Source organism: Mustela putorius, unplaced genomic scaffold (genome assembly GCF_011764305.1).
Source record: "Mustela putorius furo isolate JIRA1106 unplaced genomic scaffold, ASM1176430v1.1 tig00003853_pilon_pilon_pilon, whole genome shotgun sequence".
Lineage (NCBI taxonomy): Eukaryota > Metazoa > Chordata > Mammalia > Carnivora > Mustelidae > Mustela > Mustela putorius.
In genome coordinates, this window is record NW_025422005.1 from 41,835,889 (window position 1) to 41,849,066 (window position 13,178).

General features: G+C 45.1%; 1 protein-coding gene across 2 annotated transcripts in view; it reads left to right on the top strand.

Annotated features, from left to right (window-relative positions):
• Positions 1–12,546: 12,546 nt before the first annotated feature.
• GPX7 (glutathione peroxidase 7) overlaps positions 12,547–13,178 on the top strand; it is a 28,082-nt gene continuing 27,450 nt past the window's right edge. The window contains exon 1 of one of the 2 annotated variants that reach the window (XM_045064529.1): positions 12,547–13,164. In XM_045064529.1, coding sequence (XP_044920464.1) covers positions 12,805–13,164 — 360 coding nt within the window. In that variant the 5' untranslated portion in view covers positions 12,547–12,804. The remainder of the gene's footprint in view (positions 13,165–13,178) is intronic. The other variant, XM_004774448.3, reaches the window with a different exon arrangement.

A 13,178-nucleotide genomic window follows, 5' to 3' on the forward strand; every position in this document is an offset into this window, starting at 1 on the left:
CGAAGGCAGTCATCCAACCAACTGAGCCACCCAGGCGTCCCCACCTGGAGGATTTTTTAAAAAGCACTAATGTTGAGGACCTATTCTCAGACTTCCTGATTCAACTGGCCTAGAAAGGGACCGGATGTCAGTTATTTTTTCAAAGCTCCCCAGGTGAGGGGCGCCTGGGTGGCTCAGTGGGTTAAGCCTCTGCCTTCCACTCAGGTCATGATCTCAGGGTCCTAGGATGGAGCCCTGAATCTGGCTCCCTGCTCAGCGGGGAGCCTGCTTCTCCCCTCTCTCTCTCTGCCTGCCTCTCTGCCAACTTGTGATCTCTGTCTGTCAAATAAATAAATAAAATCTTTAAAAAGTAAAAGAAAAAAAAGCTTCCCAGGTGATTCTAAGGCACAGCCAGGACTGAGGATCCTGGCAATACAGTGTAAGTACTATGTTCAAAGGGAAGCTTAGTATAGGTATACCTAGCTACCTAAAGATGTTGAGAGGGGCACCTAGCTGGCGTCATCAGTGGAGCGGGCCACGCTTGATCTTCAGGATTGTGGGTTCGAGCCCTACGCTGGGTGTAAAGATTACTCAAAAATAAAATGAAAGATGTTGAGAAAAGCCTCAGTTGTTTTTGGAGTTGTTAAATTTTTTTGTTTGCTTGTTTTACCAAGAAGGAGTTGTTAACTAGTCAAATGCTGTTGGTGGTAAGACTAGGACTGAGAACCAAACAGTGGATTTATCAATTTGTTCTTAGTCCACAAAGGGAATCAAACAAACAATAATACAATATTTTCAAGCCTTTTTGCCATTACTTATCCTGCTCCTTCTGCCATTTTTTCCTTTTCCTTATCCTTATAGCAAGCTCCTGTCCTGCTTCCAGGCTTTACCAATCAGTCTGAATAGGAAACAGATGACACATTTGGGTTTGCGTGGATACCTTCTGTTTGGCTCTCTAGATCCACTGTCTACTCACAGCCCAGTACAATGAACCTGCGCAGACCAAGTCAATTTGCTTCTTTGCTCTGTGATTCCACTTAGGTATGCGCCAACACCCTTGCAGGGGATCGGTGAGAGGGAGGAATGTGAGGGCTGGGTCATTAATTCCCCGGGGCTACTTCCTGCAAGTTTCCCTTGAGCTGGCTGTGAACCTTCTTTGAAGGTAACTGGTGAACAGGATTCTTCCAGTTTCTGTAATCTCTCCCCCTCCCCCCAACCCCTCCAGGTCAAGGGGCATTAACAGTTCGCATGAGGTTCCTGGACTCTTCCTAGTCTTCCTCTATACCCCATCCACATGTTTGAAATTAGCCCCTTTGTAAATAAACCTTTGTCTAATTGTCCTAATCTGAATGTGTCATCTGTTTCCTATTCAGACTGACTGGTAAAGCCTGGAAGCAGGACAGGAGCTTGCTATAAGGATAAGGAAAAGGAAAAAATGGCAGAAGGAGCAGGATAAGTAATGGCAAAAAGGCTTGGAAATATTGTATTTCTGTTTGTTTGGTTCTCTTTGTGGGCTAAGAACAAATTGATAAATCCACTGTTTGGTTCTCAGTCCTAGTCTTACCACCAACAGCATTTGACTAGTTAACAACTTCTTCTTGGTAAAACAAGCAAACAAAAAAATTAAGAATTTGAAAAATTTTTAAAACAAAATACAATAGATAAATACATAAAAAATAACTCCTTCTTGAGACAAATCTGTCACTTGTTCTCCATGACACTGCACCCTATTGGTTCTTGTTCTTCCTCTACCTACTCTTTTGAGGCTCTTGCTTCCCTGATGCTGAATGTTGGGAGTCCCAGGAACTGTTCTCAGTTCTCCCATCTATCTAGACCAACTCTCTATCATCATCCAGTATCATGGCTTTAAATACTCCACATGCTGTCCACTCCCAAATTTATATATCTGACCTGGCGTTCTCCTCCAAGTCCAGACTCAGATACCCAGCCTAAATAGAGAAAGAGTGGTGTCTGGACCAGGCTCCTAGAGACAACTGCTACATTTTCAGGAATTTTTCCAGCCTCTTGTTAAACACAGCCATTACTAAAAATTAAGCTATATAAAGTTAAAATGAAATAAATTCTATTTTAAAAAGGTAAAATATCACTTTTTAAAATTTCATCTTAATTCATATCAATTTAATTATAAATTTCATTTATTTATTTGAGAGACAAAGCACAAGCAGGTGGAGGGGCAGGAAGGAGAGAGAGAAACAGACTCCCTAACCAGCGGGGAGCATGATGTAGGGCCTGATTCCAGGACCCCGACATCATGACTGGAACCAAAGTCAGACACTCAACCAACTGAGCCACCCAGGCACCCCCAAACTCATAATTTTTGTATATTTTATTATTTCCTATGCTCTTGATGTTATTTACAACTATTCTTTCTTATTATGAAAATACTATTTAATGATGTGCTATTCTTTCATCTCATCCTAACTCCACGTTCAGTGACATGTTGGTAGCTCTGAAACCAGTCATGGTGAGAGTATTACACTGCAGAAATTGGCAAATGCTACCAATCAGAGTTTGACTTGTTACTTTGTTGATTGCCTGTACCTAAGAAAGTGAACATGTATATATGTAAAAATATACATATATTAATGATGCAGATTAAATTTAGATAGCATTGTAGCTGTAGCCATTACACTGTAAATAATACTAAAAAATTTGGGGACACCTGGATGGCTCAGCAGTTAAGCTCTGCCTTTGGCTTGGGTCATGATCCCATGGTCTTAGGATCAAGCCCCACATCAGACTCCCTGCTCATCAGAGAGTCTGCTTCTTCCTCTCCCTCTGCTGCTCTCTCCCTGCTTGTGCTCTCTCTCTTTGTCAAATAAATAAATAAATATAATCTTTAAAAAATATCATTTCAGGAATGCCTGTGTGGCTCTGTTGGCTAAGCGTTTGCCTTCGGCTCAGGTCATAATCCTAGGGTTTTGGGATCAAGTCCCACATCGGGCTCCTTGCTCACAGGGAGCCTGTTTCTCCCTCTCCCTGCCACTCCCCCTGCTTGTGCTCTCTCTCGCTCACTTTCTCTGACAAATAAATAAATAAAATCTTAAAAAAATTTTTTTTGAGGAACTCTTCTTCCAGGGTTGGAAAACAACTGAATCAACAAAGAGTCATTTGTGTCATTGGCTAGTGAAGTTCCAAAATAGTTCTTTCTTGTTTCACTTTCATCTTATTACTTTAAAGATTTTTTTTCTATTTATTTATTTGAGAGAGAGAGAGAGAGAGAGAGAGCACATGAGCAAGCAGGGGGAGGGGCAGGAAGGGGGAGAGAGAATCTCAAGAAGACTCAGCACCAAGCAAGGAGCCTGACACAGGGCTTCATCCCACAGCCCCCCGAGACCATGACCTGAGCCAAAGCCAAGAGTTAGACGCCCAAAAAACTGAGCCACCCAGGCCCTCCAACTTGCATCTTACTATTAATGTAAACAAATATCAACCAATACTCACCTTGGAATTATACTTTTTTTAATTTTAATTTTAACTCTACCTATAGTTAACATACGATGTTTTATCAGTTTCAGGTGTACAATGTAGTGATTCACCAATTCTGTATGCTACTCAGTGCTCATCACTGTAAGTATACTCTTAATCACCTTCCCTGTATCACCCCTTTGCCCACCCATCTCCCCACTGGTGACCATCTGTTTGTTTTCTATAGTTAAGAGTGTGCTTTTTGGGGGCGCCTGGGTGGCTTAGTGGGTTAAAGCCTCTGCTTTCGGCTCGGATCATTATCCCAGGGCCATGGAATCGAGCCCCACATAGGGCTCTCTGCTCAGCAGGGAACCTGCTTCTCTTTCTCTCCCTCTGCCTGCCTCTCTGCCTACTTGTGATCTCCATCAAATAAATAAATAAAATCTTTAAAAAAAAAAAAAGAGTGTGCTATTTGGGTTGACCCCCCCTTTTTCCCCCTTTGTCTGTTTTGTTTCTTAAATTGTACATATGAGTGAAATCATATGGTGTTTGTTTTTCTCTGACTGACTTATTTTGCTTAGTATACTACTCTAGGGGTCATTTTCATTTCATGTTGTTGCAAATGGCAAGATTTCATTCTTTTTTTATGGCTGAACCTTGGAACAATCCTTGTTCAGCAGCTGCAACCATTAGTTGGCTTCAGATACAAATCTGGCAAAAATTGTGGCACCTGCCTGTCTCAGTCCATAGAGTGCAAGACTCTTGACCCTGGGGTTGTGAATCTGAGACCCATGATGGGTGTAGAGAGTCCTTAAATAAATAACTTTTAAAATTCATTGAAAAACAAACAGACAAGTTTGGCAAAAACTGATGAAAGCATTCTGTGAGAATAAATTGGCCATATGGAGTTTATGATAAGGAGTATTATATAAAGTCCTCCCTTCTCTGAGGCTTTGCCTTCTGGAGTTTCACTTATCCAGGTCAACTGCTGTCTGGAAAAAGTCTTCCTTCCAATGTGCCATCAGGAGGCCAATAGTCCCCTAATACTACATCACAAATGCCTAGACATTCACCCCACTTCACATCATCACAAGAAGGGAGACTATAAAAGAGGAGGCAACTACCTGTATTGTGACCTTAATCTGTACTTTCACATTGATAAAGATCTTTTTTTTTTTTTAAGATTTTATTTATTTATTTGACACAGAGAGAGACAGAGAGAAAGGGCACGGGGGGGGGGGGGGGGGCAGTGGGAGAAGCAGGCTTCCCTCGGAGCAGGCGGGCCATGATCTCAGCACTCTGGGATCATGACCCGAGCTGAAGGCAAACACCTTTGAGACACCTTAATGACTGAGTCACCCAGGTGCTCCACACATTGATGAAGTTCTTCCTCTGCACCCCCCATCTCTTAACTCAGGCAGAAGACCCTGTAGGCAAAGCATCCCCTACTGGTAGCCCAAAATGCCCTCTCAAGCAATGAGGACTGCCCTGAGCCAGCAAGACCCAGCTGGTGATTGACCCCAAGATAATGATCAACCTGACCTTTACTGTGCACCTGCCTCTACCCGCCCACCACTATCCCACATCTTCCACAATACAACTACCTGTATTGTGAAAGAAACCTAGAAGTGTTCTGGACACTTTGGAGACAGACTTTGAGACGCATTAGTCCATTGTCTTCCCGCTGTTGGCCTTACTGAAATAAACTCCTTTCATGTTTGACCACCACTCATCTCTCTGCCTTTGGACTTTGTCAGCAACAAGTGGCCTGAAAAGCCGGGTGCTCTTGTACCCCTGCACCCTGACTACAAACACAGCGCAAGATATTTTGAGAGAAGGACCACACTATGTAACTTTTATACTATTTTGTTATAATTGTTCTATTTTATTACTTGCACTTGTTTTCAATCTCAGACTGTGCCTATTTATAAATTAAACTCTCTCGCATATGCATTTATGGAAAAAAATCTTAGGTTTGTGGGGTTTTTTGTTTTGGTTTTTTTTGTTTGGTTTTTTTTAGGGGAGGGCAGAGGGAGAGGAAGAGAAGCTGACTTCCTGCGGAACAAGGAGTCTAAAACAGCTCAGTCCCATGACCCTGAGATCATGACATGAGCTGAAATCAAGATTCAGATGCTTAACTAACTGAGCCACCCAGGCATACCAAAACATAGTTTCATATAGGGTTCAATACTACCACAGGTTTCAGGCATCTACTGTGGATCTTGGAACCTATCTTCCACAGATGGAGGAGAGCTACTAAATTTTATTATTTGTGAATTGGGTGGTATGTGTCCATTTATAATAAATTTATATGAACACACACACACACACACTCACATCCCTTTTTCCCTCGGAGAACCAGTTGTCAAATATTCACCAGCACACTCCTACTCATAAGCAACTCCAGAACTGAGCTCTTGATCTTCCATCCCGAACCAGCTGCCACTGTAGGCATCTTCATTTCTTTTTTTTTTTTTTTTAAGATTTTATTTATTTATTTGACAGACAGAGATCACAAGTAGGCAGAGAGAGAGGAGGAAGCAGGCTCCCCGCTGAGCAGAGAGCCCGGTTTGGGGCTGGATCCCAGAACCCTGGGATCATGACCTGAACTGAAGGCAGGGGCTTTAACCCACTGAGCCACACAGGCGCCCCAGGCATCTTCATTTCAGTCGATGGCAAAACTTCATCTTTCCAGTTGCTTTGGCCAAAACCTTAGAAAGTCATCCATGACTCTTCTCTTTCTCACACCCTACCTCCAACTATCAGGAAATCCTTCTGCATCTCCTTTCAAACCTGACTACTTTGCACCACCTCTACCACCATCTCTTTCTTCTAAGCCAATCAGTTATTGCACTAGACTCTTGACTGGTCTCCTTGCTTCAATGGTGCAGTCAGAGAGATTCTGTTAAAATATGAATTAGAAATGCCACTCCTCTGCTTAAAACTTTTTTTTCTTTTTACATTTTTTTTAAAAAAAATACTTTATTTATTTGAGAGAAAGAGTGAGGAACTGTGTGGACACGCACCTGCACACAGGCGAGAAAGAAAGCGGGGGTGGGAGGCAGAGGGAGAAGGACAAGCAGACTCTAAGCTGCCCACAGAGCTCCATACCGCTGATGCGGGAGTGAAGGCAAGCTGAGATGCTTGGGTGGTTCAGTTGTTAAGTGTCTGCCTTGGGCTCAGGTCATGATCCCAGGGTCCTGGGATTGATCCCGCATAGGGCTTCCTGCTGAGCAGGAAGCCTGCTTCTCCCTCTTCCACTCCCCCTGCTTGTGTTCCCTCTCTCACTATGTCTCTCTCTGTCAAATAAATAACTAAAATCATTAAAAAAAAAAAACAACAACAAAAACAAACCCCACAAGCTGACACTCTGTAATCCCCCTCACTCCCAGGGGGCTATACGTGACATTTCTCAGGCACTGCTTGCTGCCCTAAAGCTAAGGGAAGGAAAAACAAATGGTTAACTGATAGAGATCACAGTCCAGTAAACCGGAAGTCTCCCTCAGTTACAAACGTCTTAGTGACTTACAAGAGTAAAAGCATTGTTAATAACCTAACTTCCAGAAGGAAACTCCCAACTATCTTCATATTAATGCTTTACTAGAGGGAAAAATCACTTTAACTTGACAATGACAAGGCATCTAGTATCTTGTAGATCGTCCTTAGCATACAGAAATCTTTTGAAAAACTACCTTTTCCCTATGTCTCTCAATACAATCAGTCACCCCTCAGAACCTTGGGGCAGCAGCTCTTCCTGCCCACGGGTCCTGTCCCAGTGCTTTAATAAAACCATGTTTTTGCACCAAAGATGTCTCAAGAATTCTTTCTTGGTCATTGGCTCTGGACCTCACCAATATTCAGAAACTACATCACCACCACCCTGAAATCATGACCTGTGTCCCATGCTCAACGGACTGAGCCACCCAGGCGTCTCACCTGCTTACAACATCTTAAAGGCTGCTTCCCACCTGGCTCAACATCTCAGCTTCCAAGCCAATGTCTTTACAACGGTTTGTGAGGCCCTACAGTATCAGCCTGCTCCCCTCCCATTACCTCTCTATTGTCATCTCCTGCTACTGTTCCCCTCACCCGCTCCATTCCAGCCACACTGGCCTCTTTGCTGTTCTCCAAACACACCTTCATGCTCCTGGCGTGGGGCCTGTGGACTTGCTGTTTCCTCTGTCTGGACTGTTGCTCTTCTACTAGTTCTCCCCATTGTTTACTCTCTTTCTTCAGTCTTTGCTCAAATACCACTTTCTCGAGAGGCTTCCTGATAATTTGAATTAAAGTTGCAAAATCCTTCCCATTCCCCGCCCCCATTCACCACCACATTCTCTATCCTTCTCCCCAGTTACCACCATCTAATGAACTATATGTTTCATATTATACATTTTATTCATTTTCCTCCTATAAGAATGTAAGTTCAAGAACTATTGTCTTTTTTTTTTTTTTGTCTCTCCTATTAACTACTATATTCCTAGCCTTTAAAATGTGTTCTCTTGGTGCTCCTGGGTGGCTCAGTTAAGTGTCTGCCTTCAGCTCAGGCCCTGGATTGCAGGGTCCTGGGATCGAGCCCCATATCTGTCTCCCTGCTCAGTGGGGAGCCTGCTTCTCCCTTTCCCTCTGCTGTTCCCCCTACTTATGCTCTTTCACTCTCTCTCTCTGTCAAATAAATAAATACAATCTTTAAAAAAATGTATTTTGTGGATAGCAGGTGATCAATAATTTGAGGAATGAACAAAACATTAATGAAAATATTCTAAAGGGCGCCTGGGTGGCTCAGTGGGTTAAAGCCTCTGCCTTCGGCTCAGGTCATGATCCTGGGATCGAGGCCCACATCGGGCTCTCTGCTCAGCAGGGAGCCTGCTTCCTTCTCTTTCTCTGCCTGCCTCTCTGTCTCCTTGTGATCTCTGTCTGTCAAATAAATAAATAAAAATCTTTAAAAAAAAAATTCTAAATACCTATATAAAGCTTCTTTGAGCGTATTATGGGGAAGAGAAGTACAGGATATCCAGGAGTGAGTCCCTTACCCTTTCAGGCACTCAGCTGACCGTGTGGGTCTCCCACTTAATAGAATACTTAGAAATAGCTGTGCTCTTTCGGAAACACAAAAAATTCATAGTGGACTGAAAATAAAATCACAAAATATACACTGATGGCTAAAATCAATAGCATCTCATCTCAGATTCTAGCACAGACAAGTAATGAAAGTCACCAGAAGGTTTAAGAAAAATGAACATTTACTGAGTAGCTAGAGTATGCCAGGGGGACAATGATGATTCTGATATGGTCCAGCCTGCCCCAACAGCTGATGGGAAAGATGGCCGTGGAAACAGATAACTACACAATATTATCACCACCCCACCAGGAGCAAAATGTACTAGCTACAGAGGCATCAGAGAAGAAAGATTGATTAAGTGTAGTACCAGAGGAGGGTGATATCTGAGCTGGGTTTTCAACAGGGAGGAGGATAGGCCCCAGAAGAGAAATTTAAGTGAGAAACATTACATCACTATTTTTTTTTCCCTACTTAATAGAAATGCCTACTTATCTGGATTTTTACAGGAAATAGCTTGGCCAAGCTTGCAAAACTCTTAAGTTGTATACAGCAGAATTTGAGAACTCATGGTTATTGGGACATCCAGGGACAGGCTGAGTGAAAGGGACAGGTGGCAGGAAGAGAGATCAACATCTTCATGGGGCAGAGTTAAGCAGGAGCCATTTAATACCATAGAAGCATCATAGGCCTGAGGCTCCCACGGTGAAGGTGGGGGAGGGAGTGGAAATGGCAGGAGCACTTGATTTCTGTCTTGGCACTTGCCGGGAGCACCTCTTCTTCTTTTCCTCCTCTACTTTTTTTTTTTTTTTAAGGATTTTATTTATTTATTTGATAGAAGACATAGCGAGAGAGGGAACATAAGCAGGGGGCGTGGGAGAGGGGGAAGCAGGCTTCCAGCTAAGCAGGGAGCCTGATGTGGAGCTCATGATCTGAGCGGAAGGCAGATGCTTAACGACTGAGCCACCCAGGCGCCCCTCCTCCTCTCCTTGATAATTTTGTGTGCTCCTGAAGACAGAGGCCACCTTGGCAGGTCAGAAAGATCCCATGTTCTGAATTTGAAGGCCTGAATTTGAGTTTCATTAACTATGTGATCTTGTGCCCACCTTCCAAAACTTCTCTCGTCACAGTATAGAGTGAAGTCTGAGCTCCTTGGCTTGGTACTTAAGACCCTTCTCTATCTGGACCCTGAGGACTGCTCCAATCTCATCTATCCTCTACCCTTCTCATCCCAACTGCTAGGCAGACTCTTATGAAGACTCTGTGCCCCCACAGACACTGCTCTCTCAGGTTGACATTTTGCCCTCCCCTTCCCCAAACTGGAGAATTCTCATTCCTCTCTGAAGACATGATTCTAGTGTTACTACCTACCTCCAGGAAGACTTTCCTGACTGTTAGTTTAGCAACTGCCTCTAGGCCTTAAAAGCCCAGAGTTTCCTCTACCTCAGTGTCTAGCATGCTTGTGCTCTTTCCCATTTCTATCCACTCTCCTTGGAACAGCCAGAGGGATCTTTCAACATCATAAGACTCCCTGCCACTCCTGTACTTTATTTTCAACATTTATTTATTTATTTATTTATTTATTTGACAGACAGAGATCACAGGCAGGCTGAGAGAGAAAGGGAAGCAGGCTCCCGCTGAGCAGAGAGCCTGATGCAGGGCTCCATCCCAGAACCCTGGGATCATGACCTGAGCTGAAGGCAGAGGATTTAAGTACAGGCGCCCCGACTCCTGTACTTTAACTAACAACATCAATGGGCACTTGGGTGGCTCAGTCAGTTAAACATTGACTCTTGATTTCAGCTGAGGTCCTGATCTCAGGGTCATGAGATCAAGATCTGCACTAGGCGTGGAGCCTGCTTAAGATTCTTTCCCTCTTCCTCTGCCCCTCCCCTTTCCACCTCTAAGAGGAAAAAAAAAAAAAAAGATAAAACTACAACAATAAACCACCCTCAATTCTTGGCTTAAGACCATAATCTTTATTGTGGCCTACTAGCTACTTTGTGATTTCACCCCTTACCTACCGCATTACCTTCCCCTCTCACCCTTTGCTTTCTGTGCTCCAACCAGACTAGTCTTTTTTGCTTCTCAATGCACCATGTTTCTCTTTCTGTCAGGACCTTTGCACTTGCTTCCTTGCTTCAACCTGGCTACTTTTTGCTTATTCTTCAGAGTGCAGATCAAACTTTCCTTCCTCTGGGAAGCCCTCCTTGCCTGCCTCCCTTTCCCTCACCAAGCTAGTTTAGGTGGTACTTAACACAGTATTAATTAGAGACCTATTTATGAATTAATTAATACCTGTCTCCCCCTGGGTAGGACAGCATGGTCTTGTTTATCACTGCATAAGAGGTGCCTAGAGCAGAACCTGGTACAGACCAGGTGCTCAATGAGTGTTTGTTGAATGACTATAGGAGTGCTTAGCCCTTACAACATTACAACAAATCTCCAGTTTACCTGGTTTCTCATGAAAGAGGACTTCAGCTGCCTCCATTTTGACCTCAAAATTCCTCGGTTGGGCTCTTTTTTTCCAGTTTGTCTCTTGGCTCAAATGGAAGACCTTGCAGGTAAAGCATCCCCTGATGGGAACCCAAACCACCCTTTTAAGCAATCAAGACTGCCTTGAGCCAGCAAGACCCTGACCATGACTGACTCCAAGACAGTGATCAATTTGACTGCCACTCCCTCCCTGCACATAGCCACCCACTTTTGCCCCACATTTTCCATATATAAATCTGGAAGTACTCTTGGCACTTTGGAGATAGTCTTTGAGAGGTTAATCTGCTGTCTTCCGATGTTCGCCTCACTGAAATAAACTCCTTTCTCATTTTACAACCACTCATCTCTCTGCCTTTGATTTTGTCAGTAACAAGTGGCTGAACTTGGTCTGTTTGGGACCCCTGGAGCCAAGAGTTCTTGCACCTGTGTGCCCCGGCTGTTCTCTAACAGCAGCCTATCAGCTCCTGAAGAACCAGCACAGCGTCAGCACCCAGCACCATGCTTGGCACTTCATGGGGCTCAGTAAGGGTTTTCTGAATGTGGGAGGGACTGTGATGTGCCACCTAGATTCCCCATCAGTGAAGACCTGAGATATCAACTGCTGGGAGTGTGGTCAATGGAAAGCCTTTAACGATCGGCCCCTCCAAGGACAAGGTCACCTTGGCTTCCCTCATGCCCCTTTCCACATGGCCCCACATCCAAAGACTGGTGAGGCAGGAATATAAAGCCCTGGCCTGGCCATTTTAGCTAATCTGGGGACTACCCTGATGGGCCGTTCTAGCTCCAGAGTCTCCAGAGACTCCATGGGGTCAGCCAAGACTGTCCTTGGGCCTGCAAGGAGCTCTGGACTTGTGCCCACTCCTGTTCCCTCCCTCCCTTCCACAGGTGTTGATTCCACAGGTGTTCCCTTATAAATTCCTGAACTGTAACCTCTATTCAGAATCTGCTTCCCCCAAACCCCACCTGCAACAGGCCCTCTGTCTTTTCTCCCCTGTGTCTGTGCCATCTCTTTCAGGAAATGTACATTCATTCCCCTAAAGTTTGTAGGCACCCTTCAGCTGACGAAGCACTCTGAAGTGATATGGACCAGGAGAAAATGGTCAAGAAATGATTCTTGAGACATTTTTGGTGCAAAAAGATGCTTTTCCTAAGCACGGGGTCAGGACCCGTGGACAGAAAGAACTGCACTGGGATTGGGAGGAGTGACTGATGATATCCTTTTTAGTTAGTGGGGTTTAGGGATGAACTAAGTCTCTAAGGAATTTGGAAGTAAAGCTTCCAGGACTTTGAGGGGGCTAGGTGCTGCTAAGATAAGGTTATTTACTACTGCCTAGTAAAACATCAGTCATGAACCCTTCGGTTGTCTCTCATTGGGCCATATGCTCAGGAGGTAATTGCAAATATATCTTGGGGAGTGTTTACAGCTATCAGGGAAAGTGTCATTAATAAGAGCAAAGCTATAACGGTAAAGCAATAAAGGAAGTCTTTGAGAGAGATGTAGGAGTGTTACAATCACTAAGCCTCAGGAATTCTGCCGGCGGAAGCAAAGTCTGGCCTTTGTTTCTTTTTCTTCTGTCAGTTTCACCTCCATTTTTCTGTTACTCCCATTCTATATCGTCTAGGGGCGTCAGGAAGGGGGACTAGCCAGCCTCCACTGAACGGACGGAGAAGGGGAAGCCCACTGAAGTCGCGTGACCAGCTTAAGGTCGGTCACTGAGCTCATTAAAAGCTGAGCTTTCAGATCCAGTTTTCACCTCCCTTTCCCGACCGAGTCGCTGCATCCTGGAAGGAGAAGCCTCACTGTCACTGATTAGAATGGTCTCAGCGGTCAGAATCCCCAAACCATGTTTCTGGGGCCCGGGAACCGGCGCGCAGTCGGACGCTCGCCCGGTGCTGGTGGGGAGACTGAGGTCCAGAGCCCGGTGCTCCAGCGCCAGCGAGGCAGAAGGCGAGGGGGCGCGCCCAGCCTCCCCAGCCGCCCGGCGCCGGAGCCGCCTCCGCCCGCCCCCCACGCTGGGTCCCCCCGCCTCGATTTTGCCCTCGCGGCGCCGCCAGCTCGGGAGCCAGTCATGGTGGCTACACTGGTGGCGGCGTGGCTGCTCCTGTCGGCCGCGGCCTACGCGCAGCGGGAGCAGGACTTCTACGACTTCAAGGCGGTCAACATCCGGGGCAAGCTGGTGTCGCTGGAGAAGTACCGCGGTTCGGTGAGTGTCCGCCC